The sequence below is a fragment of the Sturnira hondurensis genome, unplaced genomic scaffold (assembly GCF_014824575.4).
Source record: "Sturnira hondurensis isolate 20B ecotype Veracruz unplaced genomic scaffold, ASM1482457v3 Scaffold0002640, whole genome shotgun sequence".
Lineage (NCBI taxonomy): Eukaryota > Metazoa > Chordata > Mammalia > Chiroptera > Phyllostomidae > Sturnira > Sturnira hondurensis.
This window is the reverse complement of record NW_028075271.1, coordinates 1,419,946-1,445,524: the sequence shown is the minus strand read 5'-3', so window position 1 is coordinate 1,445,524 and position 25,579 is coordinate 1,419,946. Positions and strand designations below refer to the sequence as shown.

Here is a 25,579-nt window from a genome sequence, read left to right as displayed (position 1 = left end):
GGCCAGCGGACAGAGGCTGTTCTAGAAGAATCAGCCAGCGGCCAGGCCGGCCAGTAACACCACATCTACATACCCTGTGTTGCCTCATCTTCAACTGCTCTGAATTTTTTTTCTGTCTCATCTGCTGTAAATGAGGGAGTTACGGGAACACGGTGGGAGTGATGAGGACGCCTTGCTGCCTAATTTTATTACTTTAATGTGCTTCAGGGCTGGGTGTGACCGCAGGAAGGAGGTGGGGACATGCCCACCAGCGCCCATTACCAGCCAGCCCGGGAGAGCGGGCCCTCGCACTCGAGAACCAGACAGGACGACGGGACAGAGGCGTGCATGGTGGGAGGGAGTAACTGGCAGAGTGGCCGCCGTGGGTGTGTTTATCCTGTGAAGCTCTGTTCTCTTCGCTGATAATGCTCTCGGCTAATTACACTCCGGGCGCCACCCCTCAGCGGACTGTGGAGCCCACGGGGGAAGTTTGGTGTGTGCCTTTCTGATAACAGCAAGGTGCGCTGTTGCGGATCAGAGCGTGTGTGTTTCCGGTGAAGACCCAGGCACTTGGACGACCGGGAGCTGCGTGTCTGCCTTTCAAATTCAACTGCTCTGAGTGCCTATGGTGGTGGTTCTCAGGAGGAAATGCCGAGGCCTCTGAGAAATGTGCTGAGAAACTCCGTTGGCCACTGAGACCCTCTGTGGCATCTGAGATGGGCGGTAACCCTGCTGAGTCCCCGCCTGCGCCGGCTGCCTCCCCACGCACAGGCCCACGGCCTGGGGGTGAGGCCAAAGGCGGCTACAGAGGCCTTCACCTTGGGCCCTCATCCAATCAGAGCCTCTCCTACCTTCTCGGAGAGCTCAGTTCCATTCAGAATTTTTTTTCATTTTCCTTTAATGTCTTTTGTTTCAGGTAAATGGCCTCTGCCATGCTGGGCTAGAGTCACAGGTGAGGGGCAGATCTCAGCCCCCCCACCTTCCAGTCAAGGGCCCCTGGCACCCCAGCCTCAACCTGCCAATCTCAGGACAAGAGAATCCTGGTGGCTTCTCACTCCCCACGTGCTCCTTCCCCACCGAGCAGGCCAGGCATGCACTCACCACCTTGACTTCTCACCTTCTCGGCTCTACCTTCCTTCTGGAAGGTTCTGTGTGGGTCTCCATGGTAAACCCATTTCGTAAAGTAAGCCCTTTTCTCTACCCAAGTGAAATGGACCTCAATTTGGGGATGGAGAGAAAATTCGAAAGAGGCAGTAAACTGATAATATTCTAATTGCCCCTTGTACTGGCTTCCAGCCAAAGAGGAAAGAAGTGTGTCCTGCGTGCAGGGGAGCGAGCGTGCCGAGCCCCGCGGGAACTGGAGGAGCCTGGGGCAGCGGCCTGGTGGGCTCCATCACCGGACGTGGAGAGAATCGGTGAGTGCAGGGCCTGCTCCGGCTCCAGCGTTCCCGAGGGCCTGGGCTGAATAGCCACAGTAGCTGAGCAGGGAGGGCGGGGGTCAGAGGTGGAGTGGGATGTGGGCAGCCACAGAAGCAGTTCTCTCTGAGAAGAACAGTGCAGCCCCAAGGACAGGCCAGGCCTCTGCTGGCCACCGGCCCAGCCGAAGGCTGGACACAGGGCAGCCAGGGAGAGAGTCCAAGCCAACCCTGAGGGAGATGACGCCCTCCCTCGACCCACCTACACATCTCCCTGAGTGCTTCCTGAGTCCTCTGCTGCAGGCGTGGTGGCCTCGCCCCCTTCGGGAGAGGGCCATGGGACATGCACACTGTGGCTGGGGGAGGGGGGCCTCGGCCTCTGTCAGAACAGTGAGAACGGCCACCCTCCCGGGTTCTGCAGGTCTTCCCTGCTCTTCTCCACAACGGCCGGTCCCTGCTCTCAGCAGACAGTTCTGCAGCACATACAACTGACTCTGGACTTTGAGGGACACCCTCGGTGGCACATGAGGCTCCAAGGGTCATCTGCCACGTGTGACACGTGGAATAGCTGTACTTGTAACAGAAAATGAGGGAGCAGGGACTGTTCACCACAACACCCAGCCTGCACCCAGGGTCTCTGCCCCGGGGGTCTCTGCACTGGGCCTGCCATCCAGAGCAGGGCAGGACAGGGACACGTTCCCCCCCCCCACCCCAGTGAGCAGGCCCAATGGGGGGCACTCTCACTGGGGCTTTTCTTGCTGGGATCTCTCCAACCCTGGAACCCGCGGTGTTGGGAGCCAGGGCACAGCTGCATTCACCTGGGGGCTCCCAGGCCCCGGCAGAGGTCCCTGCCTGCAGGGAGCGTTCCACAGTGACTGGGGCGCCACCCCAGTGGCTCCCGTGGGCCTGGAGCCCGGTCACTCCCGACAGTGCCGAGGCCCCTTCAGCTCCTTGTCTGGGCCCATGTCCTTGAGCTTCCCTTTCAGAGGCTCAAGGATTCTCAGTACCAAGAGCTCCAGAGAGTGACACCTAAGGGGAGGAAAGAGGAGACAGGGTGGGGCATGGGGAGGAGAAGGGGGAGGAGGAGGGGACAGGGAAGAGAGGAAGCGGGGAGGGAGGGTCGGGGAGGGAGAGATAGGGGAGAGTGCAAAGGCCTGAGCCACTGGCATCCACCTCTTCCCCCAGCCTCTGGGTCTCCTGGTTGCACTTCGAATGCAGCCTTTAAATAGATCTGAGACTTCCTGCTTTTGAATAATTCTGTAAGTTAAAAAAATGTATCATTCTTTCCATTTGCCTGATAAGTTGAAGTTTCCACTTCAAAGCAGCAAGAATCAGGTGTCTCTGAGGCCACAGCATCTGGGTGGTGGGGGGAGCCGGAGCCAGGCAGGGCTGGTGGGCGTCCCTCTGGCCCCACTTCTCCCTAATTGTGGGGCCCTGAGCAACTCATTTGTCCTCCCCGCCCCTCAGTGTCTGCATGTGAAACACGGGGATGCGGACCCCGACGCCCCCCCACCGCCCGCCGGGCTCTGTGTGATGGGCGCCAGTCTCCTGGGCACCCAATGAAGGAGGCGATTATCGTCATTATCACCATCAACTTCATCATCGTTACACTCCCCACCCTGCGCGCACCAGAACAGGCAATTACGGAATTTAGGGAGCTTTGTAACAAGGCTCCGTCCGTCTGATTTTTCATGCCAAACGGTACTGTCCTTAAAGAACCACTGATTCCCACCCCCCCACAAAAAGTAACGCCTCCGATACCTATTCCAAGGAAAATTAGCAACCAGTCATTTTCTTAATTACAAAAGCAAATGCATCTTCAGCCCGCAGGCAAAAAGGCAGGGCCCTGGCCTGGCCTTGGGGTCCAGGAGTCACACCAGCCTGGGGGCTAAGGCCCCAAGGCCAGGACATCCAGAGAGCTCTGGGCCCCAACCCAGGGCAGGGCTGGCAGCCCCGGGGCACTGCTTTCATGCAAGAAATGACACCAAAAGACTCTGCTGGTCAAAGGTAAAGGCAGGTCTCCTTTCTGACTTTGCAGTTGGCAGTTGGAATTGCAGACCCACACAAAGAAAGGTGATTATAAGGAACAGGGGTGGGGGCAGCAAACAGCCTAGCTCACCCCTTCATCGTCCAATGTGAATGTTTTTGAAGGCAATTGCTCTCCCGAATCGATGATTTCTAAGCTGGTTTCCTCGGTTTTCAAGGACGGTTCCAAACAATGGCGGACATTATGGGATTCCACCCTCCCAGACTCCCATAAGATGGTCTGTCAAGAGTCCCATTTCACAGATGAGGAAGCTGAGGCTCAGGGAGACGGTGGCACCTGCCCACAGCCTCACGCATGGTTAGATGAACAGAGCCCCCTCTGGTTCTCCAGGGCTGGATCCGGGTAACGGTCCCAGCGCCTGTCCGGGTCCTTATGGCAGAAAGCGGGCTCCTTCCCAGCCTTTATTGAACATCGGTCTGTGCCCCGTGGGTGCTCCTTCCTTCGACAGCGCCTGCCCTGGTCTCAGGGCCCAGGGTGTGCCCCGACCTGGCAGCCCCCTGCCGGGTCTCTGTCTTGCATCTCTGGCCCCCTCACCTTTCCTGAACCCTGCTCAGGTGCACCCTGACCAAAGACCGTTCCCTCAGACCTCTGCAGAGCAGGACGCAGGCACAAACTGGAATTACGCTGCTCTCCAGCCATGGGCCCCAGGCGAGAACCCAGCCTCTAACACAGGCCTTTCCTCCTCCACGGCGTACAGATCGCGGCACTGCCCCTCAGCGTGGGTGACACACAGAACGACACGTGACAGGAAGCTTGACGGTCACTGCTTTCCCCCCTTTGCCCACCCCCCCATCTGTCCATCAATCCTCAGCCTGTTTCCTTCTGTCCTTCCTTGCTGCCTTTCTTCCCTTCCTTTCCACTTTCCATACATACACCAGTCAAGCCAGTCACTCTCTCCGACTGCTGCTGTGTCCTTAGCTGTCCCGTGTCCCCTCCCTGGAATAATTTTATCTCCCCCCTTACAGAACTCCCAAGTCAGGCCTGGTCGGTGAGCACTCCCCACCCCAAGTCCCTGTGTGTGACCCTCCGGTCAGCGGTCAGCATTCTCTCCCCCTTCCCTGTAGTCCGGTCCAGTCAGCTCTGCCTGGTTTAGCACCAAATTGTTTGCTAATTATTTCCTGTCGGTTACATTCCTTCGGGGCGGACCTCTGTCCAGAAGGAGTGACTAACTGTTCCCTTGAGCTCCTGGCCTGTGACACGCTCATTCCTTCCCACTCCCCTGGCAGCGCCCTCGGCAGAGGCTGACCCACCAGGTCCCTCCCTAAAAACTCTCACCAGGGAGCAACGTTGTTCCTTTAACAAGGACAAAACCAGGCCCCTCCCTGCAGAGAACGCCGCCGCAGGCCTAGCAGCGGCCTATGGTGGCTGGCCTGATCTGCCCCCGACCCCCAGCCTTCCTGCCTGGGGGGTTCCTTTCCCACCCGCCCCAAATGACTCACTCTGGGTGACCAGCCCCCTCAGCTTCACCTAGACTGCCCTGAGTGTCAAACTGGAAATCCACATCTTCCCCCCTATTCCCAAGTGAGCTGGGACTGGTGGTCGCCCAATTGTCTGCCTAGATAAGAACTTATTTTTACGGAGGGGACAGGTTATTAAAGTTCTCACAGGTCACCCAGCCACGGGGCATTGCCCCTCCTGGACCAGAACAGTGGCACAGGTGAATCTGTGATTGGTCAGATGATGTCCGGACACCTGGGCACCTGAGGACATGGACCGCCAGCTGCCTGGGAACCTGTGACCGGCCAAGGCTGCGGGCGGGGGACGAGGGAATCCAAGACAAGCCAAGTGAACACGCTGAGTGGCTCAGAGACCCTGACACAGGATAGCCCTCGCCCGCCCGCTGGCAGGACACCTCTAGGAATGACAGGCAGTTAAATTCCGTGCAGGTGGCTGATGTTCCACAGGGGCCCAGCTCTGGTGGGACAGACACTGCAGACCAGCAGCCAGGGCCACCTCATTTTCTAGTCCCCACTTGCTCTCAACAAAAGCCACGGTTTCTCTCTCATCTCCAGGTTTCTTTCCCCTGAGGCTGAAGAGCAGAGCACAGGCCCCTGTCCCAGTCTGACAGGAAAGCCTGCCCGGGGTCCCCAAGTCAGCAGCCCCCCGCTCTCAGGGAGGATCGGAGGTGGCTTGCAGGAACCCACAGGAACAAACACACTAGGAGCAGGTGGAAAGGGCGAAGGACACACAGTGGCTGGGACGGAAGAGAGGTCGGGTGGGACGGTAAACCACTGTCCTGTGTGCCGGGCGAGGGCAGGAGCACAGGGGAGAAGACCCCTGACAGCCCCAAGAACATCTGTGGTGACCAAGTGGGCTGGGGGCCTCTGACCATCTGTTATGTTTTTGCTTCCTCTACAGGAAACTCGTGCCAGAACTTAAGGCCACAACGAGTGTGAGATCGCATCTCCCATCCCCACACAGGAGTCCATCACCTGCCGGCAGCGACCAGAGTCCTGCACGGCACGCACCTCAGGGGCAGGCCCAGCCCTCCCTCCAGCGGAGCGCGCAAGGCCGAGGCGCTCCTCCATGGAGCCTGCTGGGTCTGCCCCTCCCAGGCCACCACAGACCACGTAGCACTCTCCGTGTCTCGTGGCCAGGAGTTTGGGTCTGGAATTTTTTTAGGGCAGGTAAAATCAGAGGCCTGACCTTGGCCATGAAGTGCTTTCAATACAAGCACCCAGAGAACTGGGACCCCTAAGCGAAGATATTTCCTGCTGCCTGGAAGGGGCTTTTCAGACCTGCTCCTCCCAGCTCAGACCAGGCAGGCACCAACCAGCAGTGGGATGTTCTCGGAGCAGGCAGGACAATGCCACCCGTCGCCTCTCCAGGTGGGTCCCCCTTGACCACAGCTCGTTCTGGCCGTGGCCTGGGGTGACAGCCACAGAATGGGAAAGGACAAACTCCAAGACTGTTTGCTGGTGCAGGAGGCCCAGCGATGACCCCCAAAGCTGTCCACACCCCAGTACTCAGACCTGGGCACATGACTCCTTACCCAGGGCACAGAAGTTTGGATTTGAGGTGGGGAGCTGGTCCCGGACTGTCAGGTGGGCCCAGCCTGACCACACGCAGCCTTGAAAGGAGATCCTCCCCCCGCTGTGCTCAGGGAAGACTTGACCAAGGTACAGTGGTCAAAGAGGAACCTGAAACGTGAAGGAAGGGGCCACAAGCCAAGGAATGCAGAGGGCCTCTTGAAGCCGAAAGGACGAGGGCATGGAGTCTCCCCTGAGAGCCCCCCAAAAGAGAGGGAGGCCCGATGATGCCTTAATTTCAGCCCAGCCAGACCCACATCAAGCTTCTGACCAGTGTAACTGCAGGACAATGAAGGTGAGCTGGTTTTCCGATACCAGGTTTATGATGATTCTCACTCTTTGGCTGTTGGTGCCCCCTAGTGGCAGCCTTGACATGCATGTTCAGACTTTTACCATGTCCATCCGTATGTCCGTTCTGTTGGAGAATGTCACCAGTTAGCTTTCAGCCCCTCTCAGAGCTGACCCTTCCCAGTTTGCGCAGGACTGGGGCTTCCTGCAACCAAGGGTTTCCCGTTTCATAAACCAAGGAAGTCCTGGAAAGACGAGGGCATGCTGGTCCCCATACCGGACTTCAGCACCAGGGGAAGACTGGTCGGAGAGGACCGCCTCTCCCCGTCCTGAGCACCGCGCTCACCGAGCCCCAGACACAGTTGGGTCCGGACAGTCGGCCTTTAAACGTGCAGCGCGACTTCAGATCAGCAGCAGTGCAGGCCTGGCTCGGGAGGAAATTAGCGAGGGAAGGTATATGATTTGTTTCTCGACTTTAAGAGCCTTGGAGAAAGAGGGGGGCGCGGGGGTAGTGGGGCGGAGAGACCATGGGAAGGAACTTCTGGTTCTCTCTAAAAGTGTTCACATTCAGCTTTCTCGGTTTGTTCGGAATTCCCTAGCTCTTCTGCAAAATCCTTTAGAAACAGGGAGCTTCCTGAAACATAAAAATGGCACCTTCTTCCTCTCTACTTTTCTTTGAAATGTTCCTAAGTTTTAAGGAGGCCGAAGGCCTGGAACTACCTATTGAACAAAGAGGAAAGTCTAGTGCCTTGAGGACGGAGAGGTTGGTATCAGTGACGGACTTAGGGCCGTTCTATGGGCCAGGGTGGGAGGGCTGGGGTGGGGCTTGGTGTTTCTGTAACACTTTCTGCTCAGGCCGAAGCTAACCAGCTAATCAGAAATATCTTAGGGTTACTCAAGGGAATTCTTAAGAGATTGGGTTTAGGACCACTGCGAATTTTTAGAATGTTTTCCTTTTCATGGTAAAAGGTGTTTTTGGTAAAAATGTTTTTAAAATATATATATTCAGTGTCGTCTTTTAATCCTGAAAGGTGGCAGAAGTCACAGGCTCGGTGGTTCACTTTTCAGACAGAAGGCAGGAACCCCCGGGATGGCGTGATATGAAGGATCTGGGTGCATCCACCTGCCTGAAAATGCCGGCACTGGCCTCCGTGAAAGCCTGCATCTCCCAGGACTGCCTAGACGAAAAGCCATGGTCTGTCGAGGTAAGTGGTGGTGGTGACTCCTGTCTCCCCCGAGCCAGCCCTGGACAGTCCCGACAACCTCTGACCTCCCCACAAGCCGTCCATTTCCTCACCTACAACACGAAAGAGTCACTTGGGTAACGTTCTACAGCTGCCACAGGTGTTTGATGAAGTGGCCAAGCCAGAGGAACCCTCATGTCTTATTTTAGTAAAGTTCACTTTATAAATGTATACTTGTCAGGTCTCTTTCCAAAAAGTGTAAGGCATTTTTGAGAATCTATATTAATTACATAGCCGGTCACTATAGCTATGAAAGATATCCAGAATCTAAAATTAAATCCAGAAGACCCAAAATAGCCAACACAATCTTAACAACAAAGCTGAAGGCATCACGCTCCCTGATTTCAAACTATGTAACAAAGCTACAGTCATCAAAGCAGTACAATATTGGCATAAAAACAGGAGCATAAATCAAGTGAACAGAACAGAGAGCCTAGAAATAAATGCACAAATATATGGACAATTAATTGACAACAAAAGAGCCAGAAATAGACAATAAGGCAGTAAGGACAGTCTCTTCAATAAACGAGGTTGGGAAAACTGGACTGCAACATGCGAAAGAATGACACTGGACCACTGTCTACACTCTACCCAAAAGTAACTCAAAAATGATCAAAGACTTGAATGTGAAATCTCAAGCAATAAAAAATCTTAGAAGAAAACCGGGGCGGTGAGTTCCTTGGCAGCGGTCATGGTGATGGCTTGGATTTGACACCAAACACTGAGGCCACCAAAGCGGAAGTAAACGAGGACTGTACCAGACTGCAGAGCTTCCGCACAAAGAAACCCACCAACAACGGGAAAGGCAACATGCTGAATGGGGGCGGACACTTACAAATCCAGTATCTGATCAAGGCTTAACATCCAAAATATACAAAGAACTCATATAACGTAGGAAAAAAATCCAATAAAAATGGGCAAAGGATCTGAATAAATATTTTCTTAAGTTCCTTAAGAACCGCCATACTTCAGTGCCACGTTCAGGGCTGAAGAGTAAGGCTCGAAAACTGGGATTCAGAAAGGAGGCGACAAAGGCCGCTTTTCGTGTAGAATAACGTGACCATATTTCACAGCAGGCGCCCGCCTGTCGGCGATGAACTCCATGGGGATAGACGGACCTCCTTCAGACGAGAATGGTGCATGAGACTCTGATTCTGTAAGTGCTCTCACCTGTCGCGGACCTCCTTCAGACGAGAATGGTGCATGAGACTCTGATTCTGTAAGTGCTCTCACCTGTCGCGGATGCAAAGCCATCCACACACAGGAAAATAAGAAAGTTCAGAGGATTTAAAGGAAGCGGGACACTTACTGTGTCTCAGGTATTTTCCACCCCAAGGGGGCTACATGCCTTAGTCCGTCCAGCCCCCATCACACCATCCACACCAGATCTGAGCTGGCCCTCTGGACCGCACCTCTGTCCAGATGCACAGTAACTGGTAACGGTTAGGATCCACAGGACGGTGGGCACAGAGACCCCCCAACCAACACCAGGAGGAGGGGTGCTGACAGGGCCTGGNAAATATATGAAGAACTCATATAACGTAGGAAAAAAATCCAATAAAAATGGGCAAAGGATCTGAATAAATATTTTCTTAAGTTCCTTAAGAACCGCCATACTTCAGTGCCACGTTCAGGGCTGAAGAGTAAGGCTCGGAAACTGGGATTCAGAAAGGAGGCGACAAAGGCCGCTTTTCGTGTAGAATAACGTGACGATATTTCACAGCAGGCGCCCGCCTGTCGGCGATGAACTCCATGGGGACAGACGGACCTCCTTCAGACGAGAATGGTGCATGAGACTCTGATTCTGTAAGTGCTCTCACCTGTCGCGGATACAAAGCCATCCACACACAGGAAAATAAGAAAGTTCAGAGGATTTAAAGGAAGCGGGACACTTGCTGTGTCTCAGGTATTTTCCACCCCGAGGGGGCTACATGCCTTAGTCCGTCCAGCCCCCATCACACCATCCACACCAGATCTGAGCTGGCCCTCTGGACCCCACCTCTGTCCAGATGCACAGTAACTGGTGACGGTTAGGATCCACAGGACGGTGGGCACAGAGACCCCCCAACCAACACCAGGAGGAGGGGTGCTGACAGGGCCTGGCCTGACACTGTCTCCTCTGCGAATCTACTCGGTCAAGGTCAACTTGACAAAGTCAGGTACAGAGTGAAAAGGGCAACAAGTGTGCGGTGCCCCAAACCAGGAACACAATGCCTCACTCTGAAAGAGAAAACTGCAAAAATGATCAAGGGTTTTCCTTTACAGAATTCAGGATGCTCGATAACGCTTGCCGGATCGGTGAATGAATGTGTGAGCCGATCAATCGGTCCCCTCAGCAGCCAGCGCTCCGCAGCACTGTGAACAGAACATCCGCTGTCTTCCATGTGTCGAGGGCACGGTGACAGGGGGCAGGAGGACAGGTCCGCCCAGAGAAGAGCCAGCTTCCCAGGCTTCCCCAGTTTCGCTCTCTTCCTGGCCCAGTTTGGGTTACTCATGGTGTTGAGAACATCGAAAACCACCTACATCAGAGAAATCTAGAGCCATAAACTCACTTCAGACATTATCTTCTGTGGATAGTTGAATAATTTCAGGGGATTTTTACCTATCTCCATCTTTATTCAGTTGCCACTGGTGCCAGAAGTAAGATTTTAGTAATATTCTACAAACCTTGAAAAGCTAATTCAACAAAGTATGCCACAGGCTTCTAGTTCTGGAAATCTGGACCAGGGATTTTAAAAACCTGTTTCTGAAATATCAGTGGCTGATCCTGTTTAGAGGAAAGTCGTTCTTCGTAAGTGGCCTATGTTCCTGGGAAAGATGACATGAGTTGAATTGATACATTGACTGATTTTCCCATGGAAACAATGATACAACAGATTATTTTCTTTGGCAAGAGCTAAGGGAATGCCCACAGAAATGCCCCATCAACCACAAAATTGGGGGAGGAGTCGCCCATGAAAGGTACCATGTTCTAAAAGATGTCACCCACCCCCTAAGGGGATGACAGCGATGACATGGGGGAAAGCCAGCAGCAATGTGACAGAGAGGCCAGTCCCTAATGCACTCAGCTAATGTCACAATTTCTGTGAGGCGCAAAGAATGCCGGACAGCGGCTTTCTTTGGGGAGGAGATTTTGAGTTGCTGCCGTCCGAATCTGCTGCCCCCGCTGGAATTCTGGAACCTCAGACGCAGAGACCCGTCTCCTCGCCTCGCCTGAGTGCGCCACTCACCTAGTCTGACCCCCTCCCGCGCCACCCTCTGAGCAAGCATCCCTCGGCCCAGAGTTCCCTCCTCTCTGCTCCCCGCACTTGGCACAGGGGAAGGCGCAGTCCTCAGGGGTCCTGCCCACACTTCTCGGTGAGGTGCAGGATGGGGCTGGGCCAGTGGCGTGTGGCGGGGACAGGCCACCATGGACTTATGAGGGAGGAGCGCCCACGCAGAGCACGCTGTAAGCAGAGGGCATCCTGCCAGACTCCTGCTACTCCACGATGGTAGTGCAGGGGTGACCGCCAAGGTCAAGAGGGGCTGCTGGCGGGTAACAGGCCATCGATTCCATTTGCGCCATCCACCAGCGGATCACCTGTCAGGCTTCTCCGCTTCTTTCCCTTGTCTGCAAGGCAGAGGGAATGCTAACGGGACAGGAAGCCACCTGCCTGGCCCCTGGCCCCGCTGCCTCTTGCCTGCCCTCTTTCGCCCTCTAGTGGAGCAACAAGTACCCAGCGAGGACAGCAGCTACGGACCAAACCCAGTGCCCAGATGGACGCGGCTGTGCCAGCCCAGGAGTCCAACCACTCAGGCCTCCCTTCCAACCCTCGGTTCCAGGTCTCACAGGGGTCACTTAGGGATATTGTACCAGCGTCTCCGGGGATGCAAATATCGTGCATCACACTTCTTGTGAGCTTGTCATGGAAATCAGTAAATTAGTAAAAGCGTGCAGTTAGTAACACTTTCCACATGGACTTTGATCGCAGAGCTGACCGATGGTTCAGGCCGTCTACCCACACGCGGCAGTGGTGGGTCTCATTGCGCGCCATCGCTAACGTGGCTGATTAGGTTCCTCACCCCAGACCACCAGGGGGCTGATGCTCAGTCTTGGGACGTGCTTCTCGCGCTCCCACGTCCTCAGAACTTAAGAATAACTTCTTCCACCATTACACCTCCGTCCCAAGAAACGTACTGTCAGCCTTCATATTTGAAACATAGCTCTGAACTATTCAAACAGCCTTTTAATCCTAACCGCATCCCCAATGCTGAGAGCATGTGCTCTTCTCCACTGTAGTAACGATCAATGTATTTGGGTGGATTCTGTGGCCGGCCACCCTTGACCCGCATAACTCAATCATTGAACCCAATTGCTTTAGCCTTAAATTCCGGCCCAAGGCTCAGTTCCGTTCCTGTCCATTGTCACAGCGGGCTGGAGCAAGTCACAAGAAGTATGTGGACGACCAAAATGGAACTTCCCACTCACCCTCCTGCACGAATTATGCTTTAAAAACTCCAGGGCTACTTTTAATCCTTGTTTAATACTATGGCCGGATACCAACTGAAGCTTTTACACAGAGATGAAAAGCGTATTTCCTTGTAAAATTCTCACGAGGAATTATTCCAACAAAGGGCCGTCTTGTTCTGGAAAGCCTGCTTAATAACTCAGCCTGTTTTCATGGGTCCCCGAGGTTTGCGTTCCTGAGGGACTGGGAGGTTCCAGTAGCGACTCTGGGGGGGGGGGGGCGGGGAACCGAGAAAGCACCTGCACTAAACCCCAGGCCTGGCTGCAGAGGGGGGTCCTTTTGCCTGCCCTGGTCCTGCCTTTGAACTTCTGAAAACAACTCCCTGCCTCTCACCTTGACCCCTCTGGCCTTGACCCTGTCCTCTCACTCACCCGGATTCCACAGCTTAAAAGAGACAGGAACCACGTGTCCCACACACCTATTGCCGCAAAACAACCTACCCCCAACGCGGCAGCCTCACGTGCCGGTGTCACGTCAGCCCGTGATTCCCGTGATTCTGTGAGTCAGGGGCTGACGAGAGGCTTGACCAGCTGATCTGCCTGCTCCACGTGACATCTCTGAGTGTGAGCTCCGCCCTCTGCTGTGTCCCCTTCTCTCTGGGGGACCCAGCACAATTGATGGATACATGAATGCCGACAGCATACAAGCTGGGCTGCTGGAGCAGGGGGAGGTGTCGCATGGTCCCATGTAACGACACATGTTTTGCAGAGTGTAACTTCTGTAGCCCATGAGCCAGTGCGGCCTCACCCGCCAGACCCAGCTTTGGTCTGAGCACAGCCCTGCAGCTACTTACTGTTCAAGTCCCCGCCTGGGGAACGCCATGCCCGCCTTTCCGCTTCTGTGGCAGGAGAGAGACTATGCCAGGATGTAGGTGCCGACCAGCCTGGGGGAGGGTGACAGAGGTCTCTCCGTGGTGGCCAGCTGGTGGATGGGCTGGTCTAAGGGCCCCAGGGCAGGATGTCTGGGGGGGCTGGGCTCAGCTGGGACTGTCAACTGGGGCACCTTCAGGTGGCCCCTGCCGCGTGGTGGCCTCGGATGGACAAGGGAATGGAAGGGGGTTGGGACCCTGGGTGGAGAAGGTGAAGGGATGAAGAAGCACAAACTGTCCGTTACAAAAACAGCTCAGGGGTGCAGAGCCCAGCCCGGGACACAGTCAGTCCCACTGTAATCACCGCGGAGGGTGTCGGGTGGGCGCCGGCCTGGTCAGGACAACCGTTTCCTAGGTTACACGGATGCCCACTAACTGCATCGTACAGCTGAAACTACTGTGATACTGCCTGTCGACTGTAATCCAGACATTTTTAAAGCTTTTTTAACAGGTGGCCAGGGGACCAGGCAGACACTGCCCAGCGTTGAAGGGGGAAAGTGCAGCCACATGGCCCCCGGATTCAGCCTGTCCCCACGCGGTCAGGCTGGTCCGAGCTGGCACAGTGGAAGAACCAGACCCGCTTCTCGAGGAGGGGATGGCAAAGCGTCCGCAGCCATCTGGAAGCCACACACTGCGCTGCATCTTGTGCCAAAATGCTCTGATCACTCACTTATAGAAGCTATTCTTTACTCACTTGAGAAAACGTCAGCAGTGTCTAGAAGCAATAGTGTGTGTGTGTATATATATACACACATTATATATACTCTATACATACATACAATGCACATATGTGTGTATATACATATAGTATATGTATGTATACATACCACACACACACACTCAGTGATGGGCCGCGCAGTGTGTCTACTGCAAGCCCCGATATCCGGGATCTGGCAGCTCAATGTTGCTGCATCTCCATTTGCAATGCAAAGAATCGTCACCCATTGGTTGGAATGTCCCCTTCCGAATCCAACGCGTTCACAGCTCTAGGTTCTCCTGCATGCTGGACTCTCTGTTCAGAGAGTTAAAGACACAAAGAGGCCATTGAGAGCGGCCCAGAACTTCACCCCGTCTGGCTGCTCGTGGGAGCAGAGCCTAGGGCACCAGCCTGGAGTTCAGACAAAGGAACAAAGCCAGGGAGAGGTTAAGCCTTTCCAAGCGTCTTTGAACTTGCCGCCTCCAAGACCCTGACACTGAAGGCACCAAAAAGGTATTAATTTTCCTCACTTAGGGAGAAAGCCTGGTATTCCCAGGTTTCAGACCCGTAACCCCGCGGTCCTGTGCGGCCTTCAGCTCCTGGCAGCCGCGGTCTGCTCCGTGCATGGACACGTGTAGTGGCAGCTGTCCCGGGAGCCCCATCAGGACCCCTGGGGACTCCCACCAAGGCAGCAAAGACGTCCCCCCACCCTGAGTCCTTGTCCCCCACCCCACTGCAACTAAAGGTGGGCCCGAGCTTTGGGGGAGTTGCCACAGGTACCTGACGAGGGTCTTCCTACTGGACCGCAGCATCCCAGCCCCCCCGAACCCTGACCCCAGAAGGTTAGAAACCACAGACATAAAGCCTCAGACAGAACGGCCCCAGCCCCCTCCTCGCCCAGCAGCCCCCCACGGGCTTGTGGAGGGCACGGACCTCAAGGACAGCTGTGCACTTGTACACTCAGAGACGAGGGGCACTGGGTCCATCACCTCCCTGGTGTCTCCTGCTTCTCAGGGAGGACAGAAAAGTGACTGCCTAAGGGCGTGTGGAGCAGCCAGACTGGCCCCCAGTGCACTGCCGGAGTCACGTGGCTGTGGGTAACTTCGTGGCTTTGGGGGTGACACCAGTAGTCGATGCTGCAGACACCCTGCTCTGTCAGTCACTGAATATACATTTTTTTAAAACACGCCATTGCTAAACTTTTCTTAAACCAATTCAAGCTCGTAAAGAACTGGATCTATAAGTAAATGACCTGAGCATTCTGGCACACGCTAAGATCATACAGTGTGTGGTGCAGACACAGCGGCACGCCCTCTGACACCAGCCCCACGGAGAAGCAGGCCTGGTTCTCCCGAATCGGGTGGGAGTGAGCTGTGTGCTCTTCCTCCTTCAGGGCTGTGCGGCTTCTGCCTGGCCCCCCACCCATCGAGGTCACCAGGCCACAAGGGCCACCTGAAGGTGCCCCAGTTGACAATCCCAGCTGAGCCCAGCCCCCCCAGACATCCTACCCAGACCCTGCCCTGGGCACCTCAGACCAGCCCGTCCACCAGCTGGCCACCACGGAGAGACCTCTGTCACCCTCCCCCAGGCTGGTCGGCACCCACATCCCTGGCATAGTCTCTCTCCTGCCACAGAAGCGGAAAGGCGAGCGTGGCATTCACCAGGCAGGGACTTGAACAGTTGCTTCAGGGCTGTGCTCAGACCAAAGCTGGGTCTGGCGGGTGAGGCCGCGCTGGCTCAAGGGCTACAGAAGTTACACTCTGCAAAACGTGTGTCGATACATGGGACCACGCGACGCCTCCCCCCTGCTCCAGCAGCTCTGCCTGCCCATCGTCTTCAGTCATTTGTCCGTCCCTCGTGTGCATGGCACAATCTCCCAAAGAGAAGAGGGCACAGCAGAGGGCAGAACCCTCGCTCACACATCGAGAAGGCAAATCTCGGTTGTCACCTGGCTGTCACTGCCCACTGGCCACCCTGCCCTTCCAGGCAATTGCTTCCTGTTTTAATGGTTTCCTTCTGGGTCGTTCCCTAGGTGAAGGCCCCAAGAAAGCTGCCTTCATCACTGTCAGTGGCTGTCGTAACCCCGGCCCCCAGCACATTGTCTGACATGCGTCAGGTAGTCAATAAATATTTGCTTTAAATGGTCTCTTGGGTCCCAAATACTAACTGACTCTGTAACACGGAAGACGGACCAGCAGCTGTTACTTCTCTGCACGTCACAAGGCTCGACTTTCACGTGGACACCAGAGTGCAGACGGAGAGAAGGAGTGAGTTAGGGGAGAGCCCGTCGACCGAGTAAGAACCGGAATTGGAGAAGTCTGAATCTGCCGTTTCCTGGCAGGCCCGTGCAGGACTGGGCGCGCCCTGCAGACGGGAGAAGGACAAGCGTGTGCCCACGCAGTCTCTGTCTCCCCCCAGAGCTGTACCCTCAGAAGATCCGAAACTACCTTCCCGATGATCCCGAGGCCTGCACCTTTCAGCCCTGCCCCCCGGTCGCTGACCACAAGCTCCCACATCCCACCGGACCTCCACGTACAGGGTCTGCCGACATCCTCGCTGCGCTTCAGTTACTTCGTTCAACAAGCTTGGAGTGTAGGTACACCTGTCTGGGGGGCACACCCTCACTCACAGACCACACTGTGACCTCACCCATCACAGGTGATCACTTTCCACAGGGGCTTGTATTTCATCCGCTAGGTGGCCAGGCAAGATCAGACAGAGCAGTGACTTTATTTTGAATAGGAATTCTATGGTGTAAAAGAAGAATTTAATCCTGAAAGGCTACGTGCTTGATAAAAAGTAACCCGCTAATTAAAAGGAAGGGAGAGCTCTGGACGGCATGGCTTGGGGGGCTGGAGCACTGTCCTGAAAGATCGCAGGTTCAATTCCCAGTCAGGGCACACACCTTGGTTGCAGGTTCGATCCCCTGTCCAAGCACGTATAGGAGACAATCCACATTTCTCTCTCAGATTAATGTCTCTCTCTCTCCCTTCCTCTCTCTCTAGAAGCAATGGGGGGAAATGTCAGGGGTGGATTAAAAATAAAAAGAAAGCGAGTCTTGCTCAAAGCAAATATTTCAAGCCTTGAGAAATGCCAGGCTTGAAAGACATACTCCCTGAGGATGAAAGGTATAGAATATAAAGTAAAACAGCATTTCAAGATTCCAGGACGTGCAGGTGACATTTCTGAGAGTTCCAGAGCATGGATCCTGTTTCCCCGAGAATGAATTCCAAGAAATGACTAAGACTAAAAGGGTAAGTTACTCCAGCACGAATAGAGCAGCCCCATAAAAATCTCTGAAATTCATATCACCGACAGAGATTTGCGTGTCTTGAGATGAAAATCAGGAAGAGCCAGGCTAAATGGCAATTTGAACAGTGGGCAAAGGGCGTAGCAGCCCGCTCACAGAAAAGAAGGGACCAGCCGCATTTAAACATTTACGTGGAAAGGCACGCTCCATCTCATACACATGAAAAAAGACGTGAGCTAAACAATGAGGGGCATCCGCTTTCCCCTCTTAGATTCAGCAAGTGGGGAAGGTGGGGAAGCAGCCATGCCCAGGCCCGGAGCCCAGGGTGCGAATCACCGCTGGGTCTGAAAAGGAGCAGAGAAAATTAACAAAGGGGGAGGCGAGGCTAAGCGGATTCAAACGTCTGCCTCCTCGGCCCTCAGAGGACGCCAATCTCTGCTGAATGTCACAGGAGCTCAGAGAATGGCCAGAGCAATGCTGGCCTGGTTTACAGAATCCCGAAGAATTCACAGCAAGGATGAGCAAAGGGTCCCACTCACTGTGTGTCCCCAGCAGGGTTAGTCAGTTCCCATTTTGTGACTGCCACCGTACCCCGTGCTCTGACAGCCTCCTGCCCACTCCCCGGCTCCCACTTTCCCTTCCTCCCAGCACTAACGGGGTGCTGGTTCTGTGCCACACCCTGTGCTGGGGACTGCGGACTGGGGACTGGGGACTGGGGACTGGGGACTGGGGGCAGGAGAGCAATGGCAGCAATCAGCCTGCGTGGTCCCTGCCACCAGGGCTCTCAGCCCCTCCACACAGCACTGGCTCAGTCCCCATCCTGTCTGCTGGATGGCAAGCTCTGTGAGGGTAGGCACCTACCAGTCCGGCTCAACCCTGTGTCCCCAGACCTGCACACGGTGCCTGACCTGCAGGACGCAATAATCCCGAGGGCGCCGGGGGAGCAGATCAGCCTCTAGGGCTATGATCCACCTGATCCCAACGCATGGGTCAGAGCTCTGGGTGTGACACTTCCTTCAAGTTCTAGGTCTTATTTGCCAGTGTGCCTGACACAGAAGGGTAAACTGACACACTTAGCAGGCCCAGTGTGGCGTTTCTGAAGAGTTCTTCTGATACCTGAGGAGGCGGGGTGTCTGAGGGACCTAGTGGGGAAGAATGGGCTTCGGGAAGCCGGCACAGAAACAGGACTCACCGGCAGGAGGCGGGGGGGCTCACGCTGGAGCTGCCCCCTTCCGTCCAGAGCACATGACCCCTCGGCCCCCATGGGGACACGGCAGGAGGGGCCCCAAGTCCCCGCAGTCCTGTGGGCCCCACGTCTGCAGGCTGCTGCCCGGGTGTCCTCACGGAGAAGCGTGGCTCTCACCTTTCACAAGGGGACACTGGACCAGTACACTGGGGGTGGGTCTTGCGTCCAGCTCCTCACTGGCTGAGTCACCTTGACCCAGTGACCACCAGAAAGTGCTGATGGACAGCCCACCATGCCCGCTGCCAGGATGGGCAGTGAGGATGCCGCAGGGCTCTCACCCGGGGCTCATGCACGTGTGTGCACACGTGTGTAAGAGCTGAGCAAAACGTGACATTGCACCTCCGTTTCCACCCTAACCAACCCTCTACAAATTCCATACATGTCATCGTACACAAGTTGTACAAGACGCTCAGAAAACCAGTGACAAAAAATACCATTTTGAGGGGAGAGTTAGAGTCACAGAAATGCCTTTTTACTCATTTCCCTTCAGAATACATAGTCCACAAGTAGTTATGAAAGTAACACCCCTTCCAAGCTCCTTGGAGACCAACGCCCACGGAACAGGTCTCAACACGCTCTCTCCCAGGCAACATGCAGAGAGCCGTGGCCTACTGGTCTACCAGAGGTCACTCAGACGCTGCTCCCAGCGGGTCCCTGACCCACTCCCATCCTGCCACCGGTTGGGTGGTGTGAGAAAGCTCGGATGGCTTGACTGATGACTGATTGGGCAAGGCACTTCTAGGTGACAAATATTCGAGAACCATCTCTTTTCCTCGTCCCATCCTCAGCTTCCCCTCTCTGACGAACCCTAGTGATGGCAAGTTTCCAAGCTCAGCGGTAGCTCCGTGTTAACCGTTAAACGCACAACATCCAAAACAGAGCTGGAGAGATTCTTAGACCCCGGCCCAGGATTATTCACGGATCACGGCGGGGTGCAGAGGGGGTGAGTCATGAGAAATTTTCCAGCAAACCCGTAGCTCAGACTGTGCCACCCCTAGACCCTGCCCCCAAGGACAGGCCCTGGATTAGGAGAGCCCCACCTGTGAGTGAGACTTCCTTAGTGACCGAATCGCCACAGCTTCCAAAGGCCTGACTTCGTCCTTTGTGGCCAGCCTTCTGTCCTGAGTCGCTCTTACGTTGGTGTGAGGTTCTGCTGCTGACCTCTGTTGTTATGGGTACAGAAGGAAAGAATCTTTCTCTCGGAATGTATTGCAAGGTCACCCTGTAATCTGACGACAAATCAACACTTCTTTGAGACAATAAAACTAAAAGTGGGCACGATCAGGAACTGGCTCGCCATACGGTAATTCAAGGACACTCCCTCTGGCCTGCTCCAGCCGTTCCTGGCCCTTCGCACCCAGGAACGCATCCTCGCCTACTTCCTAGGATGGCAGTGGGATGGCGGTTCTCGCTAAGAGGGGAATACCAAACACGGGGAACTAAAATTAAAAGCCGATTTTATTATTACATTTCACTGGGTCCTGGGTCATGACCTGCTGGTACCTTTGGAGCCGTGACATTTGTTTTTAATAATAGGAAGAAATGCGAAAGTGAAAAGATCACAGCAGGGTATGGGCTAATCACTCTCAGGCTGTGTTTGCTGGGCTGTCACCCGCAGGCTAGGGCAATGTTGGGGGGAACACTGTGCCCCTCTCCCGAAGGGGCCGCTCTGGGAGTGCCTCACGCCAGCGGTGGCGGAGCAAACTCACCACGACACACCTGCCCGGACCCGTTGGCAGCACCCAGGAGGTCAGAGGGCCACTTCGGAACGGAGTGCAACTAAAATGGAGCCCAAAGGAGGGCCTAGAAAGGCTGACGCTGGCAAAGAAATCCTATTCTGAACTAACGTGAGGGTTGGGAATCAAGTATTACGAAAACAACAGTCTAATAGGGTTTTGCTTGCTTTTTTTTCTTTCCTTTTTTTGCTCTGGGCCTTTTGTGTTATTTTTAATGGAACGATTTGCAGGATAAGAAGAAAGTGAGAGGCCTCGGCTGTTCTCCGAGACGCGTCTTAGGTGACCCTCAGAAGCTGGATCAGGCAGCAGTTGGTTGAAAACCGACCCCACTGTTTGGAGAGCTGTTTGTCTGCTGAAAGGCTAAGCTGCCCGCAACGTGCCCCCGCCTCTGCGGGCACAAACCACCCCCACGCAGAGTCTGAGAAAACAACTTCTTTTTACTTTTCCTCACATTCTTCTCCCCTGGGAGGAATCGAGCTAATTAGGTAGCTAGAGGGATTTTCCCTTAAAATAAAGGGCAAGGATGAAAGACGAAGGGGGTTGTCTGTGGCCAAAAGCAGAGCGAGAGCTGGCAGATGTAACAGCAACAACTCCTGCCGACAGGATGCTCCTTTCAAGCCAGGTACGACTCCAAGTTTTGTATTTAGTTCTTGACTCCCCACACCCACCTCACTGGGTAGGTACTAGTGGAGTCCCCATTTTATCCATAAGCAACAAAGGCACAGAAAGGTTGAGAAACTTGCCCAAGGTCACACAGCAAGCAAGTAGCAGACCAGGATTTGATCCGGGACACCCTCTCGCTCTGAGGTCCGTGCTGTCGAGGACCCCAGTCCACTCCCTGGCGCACGCAGCTTCCCACCCACACCTTCACCGGGTCCTGAACCGGTGCTCCACACCGGAGCTGGGGGATGGGCTCCGCAGAGTTTCAGGAGGAGACAGAGCACACAGGGGTCATGTCGGGTGTGAGGGGCTTCAGTGGAGGACACCCAGCGCACAGTGGGGCGAACACAACTTCCCAGAGGGGCCCACACCTGCTCCGAATCTCGGACATACAGATAAGAGGGTGTGGGACCGTCAAAACCTCAAGGCTGGAAAAATGTGTTCTCTCAAAGGACAGCCAGTAGTTCAATACAGCTAGCATAGGGGTACGCAGGTGACCAAGGGTGGGGACACCCAGGCAATGCCCAGGAGGCAGGAATTACTTCAGGAAGGGCTTTGTGGCCTGACTGAGTGTGGATTTATCTGAAATTCTGCAATAAACAGCTGAAGAATGGAACACTAAGAAACAGAACAATCCAATCCTTTCCCCAGGTCACTGTCTATCACCAAGGGGCTAGGTTGGCGAGGGCCAGGAAGGGAAGCAGGAGGACTGGTCAGGGAGCAGTTTCTGCCTTTCAAACGGTCCCACGAGGCTGGGATCGCGCAGCTATGCGTGCGTGCACCGAGGACAGCAACAGCAGTTTCCTCAACAGACTGGCAGGTGCGGGCCGCCCACCGACGCACCCAGATCCGGCGCCCCCTCCCTGGACCAACCCTGCAGGCCTCCCCGGGGCCGTCCTGGGGGCTGTGTCCTCAGGTCCTGCCCCACACAGAATTTTCAACTGTGCCTGGGTCTTAAAAGGGCTCGGCACTGCGCCATCTCCCCGGGGAAGAAGCCAACGCAAGCCCTTTCCTTCCCGACGCCCTTGCTGCGCAAGCGATTGCTGAAATGCCAGAGTTAATCACGTTGGGAACATTTCTTTCTTTTTTTTTTCTTATTAGAATTTGCTTACATTTTAACTGGCTCTTACAAGCCCAGGGTATTTTGGAAGAATTATGATTCAACACGCAACGCACATTCTTGACCTTATTATAAACCTGCTGCTTTCTCTGGCCAGCCAAAGGGCTTGCACGGAGGGCCCTTTGAACATCGATCCCCGTGTGAGCTGCAGACCACCCCCTCCCTGCGATGCCTGGTAACAACGCTCATTTCATTTAAGCCCGCACTTCCTCAGTCGTGTCTCTCACAGATCGCTCAATAAAGTCGTCGCTCTCGTCCCATCTGAAGTGAGGTTGAAAACATGACCTAAAGGGAGGTGCTGTGGAAGTCAACAGCACTCTCCTTCCCAAACAGGCGCTAAAATGCTCCATAAATAGGATGGTTCAAATAAAATTCTACTTTCCCCCCAAACATACTGTATCTACTCTACCCAATGGGACTCCTTGTCCGAGCTGACAGCGTTGGCCAGAGTCTTGGGGCCTCCAGGGTGAGTCCTGGGTGCGTCTCTCATCACTCCTCCAGTGACAACTCCCTGGTGCGTTTTTTCACATCCAGTGTCAGAGCCTCCCTTAGGCAGAGCTTGCTCTGTGCGTTAGTGGGGCCTGTGCCTTTCTGGGTGAATTCTTTCATCACCTCTTAACTTGAAGAGCCAGTGGGATTTTCAGGACAAAGGACAGTGGGGAGGCCAGCGACACCCTAACTGTCCACCACTTCCATCCCAGCCTGGGCTTCCAAACCACCATGTCGTCCCCAAATGCTTCTTTCGCTCTCCTCCAGGAAACCCAGGCTGTCCTGCCTCGCCCCCGCCCCGCCCCGGGGGCTGAATGAGCTGGGTGACCATCAGGACACCTAGGTCAGGCCTCTGGATGGTCCCTCTGGGATCAGAAAGACCAGGACTAAGGATGGGAGGGGACATCTCACAAGTTGAGTACGGCGGGATTTACCTTCACGAAGAGCGTGATGTCGTGGTCCTGGCCAGGGACCCCCTCCTCCAACGCCTCGCTGTCCTCCCTAGCGCCGTTCACACTCGCCGTCTCCTCCGCGCCCTCGGCACTGCCTTCCTCCGCCAGGTGGTTGGGCAGCCCCGTGGCCTCGGTCTCCCCGGTCTGCGCGATCACCTCCCCGGCCGAGCTACCATCGGGGGCGCCATCCTCGCCTGTCCCCTCCGGGCTGGGCTCTCGCTTCTCCTCCTCAGGACCCTCCACCTCCTCCTGGGGGCCCTCCTGGTCCCCGATCTCGCCGGCGTCTGCCCTGGAGTCCCCGGGAGCCGCTTCCTCTGATTCCTCTATCCTCGAGGCCCCGGGCTCCTCCATAGCTCTCACCTCCGCGCCCTGAAGCTCCCCTGCAAGCTCCCCGGGGCTGCAGCCCCCACTCTCCGCCACTGCGGCCTCAGTCAACTCCGCCTGAGGCTCCTCTTCGGCCCGGGAGGCCCCTCCTGCCCGCCCCTCCGCCTCCACGCAGGCCCCTGGCGGCCCCTCGGAGTCCTCGCTGACCTGGGGCGCGCTGCTTCCCGGTTCCTCTGGCCCGCACTCCGCCTCCTCCTCTGCCTTGGGGGCCGTGGGCTCCCCGGGCTCCCCCTGAGCCTCTCCCAGGGCCCCACTCTGCGAGTAGCTCCCGGGGCTCGCCTCTTGCACCTGCTCCGCGCCGCTCGTCTCCTCCCCTCCCCGAGGGGCGCCCTCGCCCTCCGGGTCTCCCTTCCGGGCCTCCGCCTCGCCCGGAGCTCCGCTCCCTCCCTGCGTCTCGCCCCCGGAGTCACTGCCCGCGCTGGGCTCCAGCTCACCCCCGAGCCCTCCGTCTGGCCCCGCGTCTTCTCCCTCCTTCTCCACGGCCGTCGCGGCTGCGCCCGCCCCTTCGCCCCCCGGCGTCCCTGTGGGGTCCTCGCTCGCTTCCTCCCCCTTCACCTCCGGGTCCACGGCCCCTGGCTCTCCTGGTCTCTCCGTCAGAAGCGCTGGGACCTCCAGCGGCTCCTGGGGACCCGCGGTGCCCTGGTCTGGCTCTGTGGCCTCGGCCATGGCCGCAGATTCCTGTCCTTGGCCGAAGACCTTTCCCTGAGGCTGCTGAGAGCAGGTGGCAAGGGCCACAGGGCCGAGGGCCACTGCCCCCGCCTCGGAGAGGACGCTGCTCTCTGGGCTTGGCGGCTGCGGGGCGGTGCGCTGGACGCGCGGGGTGCAGTCGGCTCAGTCCCAGAGGCTGCGCCCCTCCCTCTGGGCTTAATTAAGCTCCCTGGGCTCTCCCTCTACGCTAGCGCTTCTCCCGGTTCCGCGTCTGCTCCCCGCCCGGACCCCGGTTCCCGCTGCGGTCCCCTGGGTGCGCGGGTCGCTTTGCCGCTGCGCTGTTCGGGGCGCGCCGTCCGCGGCTGACCAGAAGTCCCGGGCGCTAACTCCATCCTCTGGGGGCTTGGGCGGGGTTTGCTTCCCCCGCGCTTGAGTGACCTGGGAGCCTGGCCAATGGCAGCCTTTCTCATGGGCCTCGTGGATTTCGCTGAGAAAATCCTGGTTCTACCTGCGGCTCCGGTGTTTGCTGAAACAACTCTCGGCATTTAAATCAATCCCCGCCCCCCCCCAACACACCCTACACCCAAACACCTAATCCCCACTTTGCCAGAAGCCAGACGTTCAGCTTCCCCGCCGGTCCCCAACTGCAGAATCCCGCGTCCTGCCTGCGTGTCCCAGAGGGAGCAGGGTAAATCCCGCAGGAAAAAGGAGAGGCCACGGGGTGCCTGCCCGGGGGGTGGGGGGGGGGATTGACCCTTTTCTCCCTTGAGACCCACTGACTCAGGCTGACACTGACTCTCGGGGCTGCGTTGCTCCACCCGGACCGTGGAAGGGGGGTCTCTCGCTTCTGAAAGACAGTCTTGGGGAGCAAGCTTTCATTTTTATATCACTCTGCACGTTTTTTGGATTGATTACACAAAATGTATTGTTTTGAAGTGATTGTGGGCTCAAAGCCAAAACTAGGGAAGGAAGAAAATGACAATTCCTATAGGTATACAATAGGGTATCATATACACAATGGAGCATATATTATTTCACATCCTCTCTGCCCACTCACCCATCAGGGCACTCGGAGGTCGTCCCCATGTCTCGCCTAGTGAGAATACCGCTGCCTGAAGTGGACTCGGATAGACCCCCAATGCTAAAACACAGCCCACTCTCTGCCCCCTCCTCTGCCTCACACTTCCCCGTAGCAGTTATCACTCTGCGACAAAGCATAGGTTCTGTGTGTCGCCGCCTGGAGCAGTGCTGGGCGCAGGGGAGACGTTCAGCAAACATGTACTGAGTGAAGGAATACACGCGTGCATTTGTCCACATGTGGGCCAGCCCGAGCCAGTTTTCGGGAATACGTTTCTCAGCTGGTTTCCTACATTGGGGGGACAAGCGAATGTCACAGGACATGGTGCTCCCAGAAGTTCTTATCTACAGACTTGGGTGACCACTTCAGTTACTGCTTTTAATTATTAGCAAAGGCCGAGTCAGTCCGTGTAAAGGCAATACCAAATAAATAGAATTGTGA

General features: G+C 55.8%; 1 protein-coding gene across 1 annotated transcript in view; it reads right to left on the bottom strand.

Annotated features, from left to right (window-relative positions):
• The window catches only part of CLIC6 (chloride intracellular channel 6), a 35,961-nt gene extending 11,473 nt beyond the window's left edge, over positions 1 to 24,488 (bottom strand). The window contains exon 1 of the mRNA XM_037040600.1: positions 23,011 to 24,488. Within this exon, the coding sequence (XP_036896495.1) occupies positions 23,011 to 24,078 (1,068 nt within the window). The 5' untranslated portion in view covers positions 24,079 to 24,488. The remainder of the gene's footprint in view (positions 1 to 23,010) is intronic.
• Between the last annotated feature and the right edge of the window lie 1,091 nt (positions 24,489 to 25,579).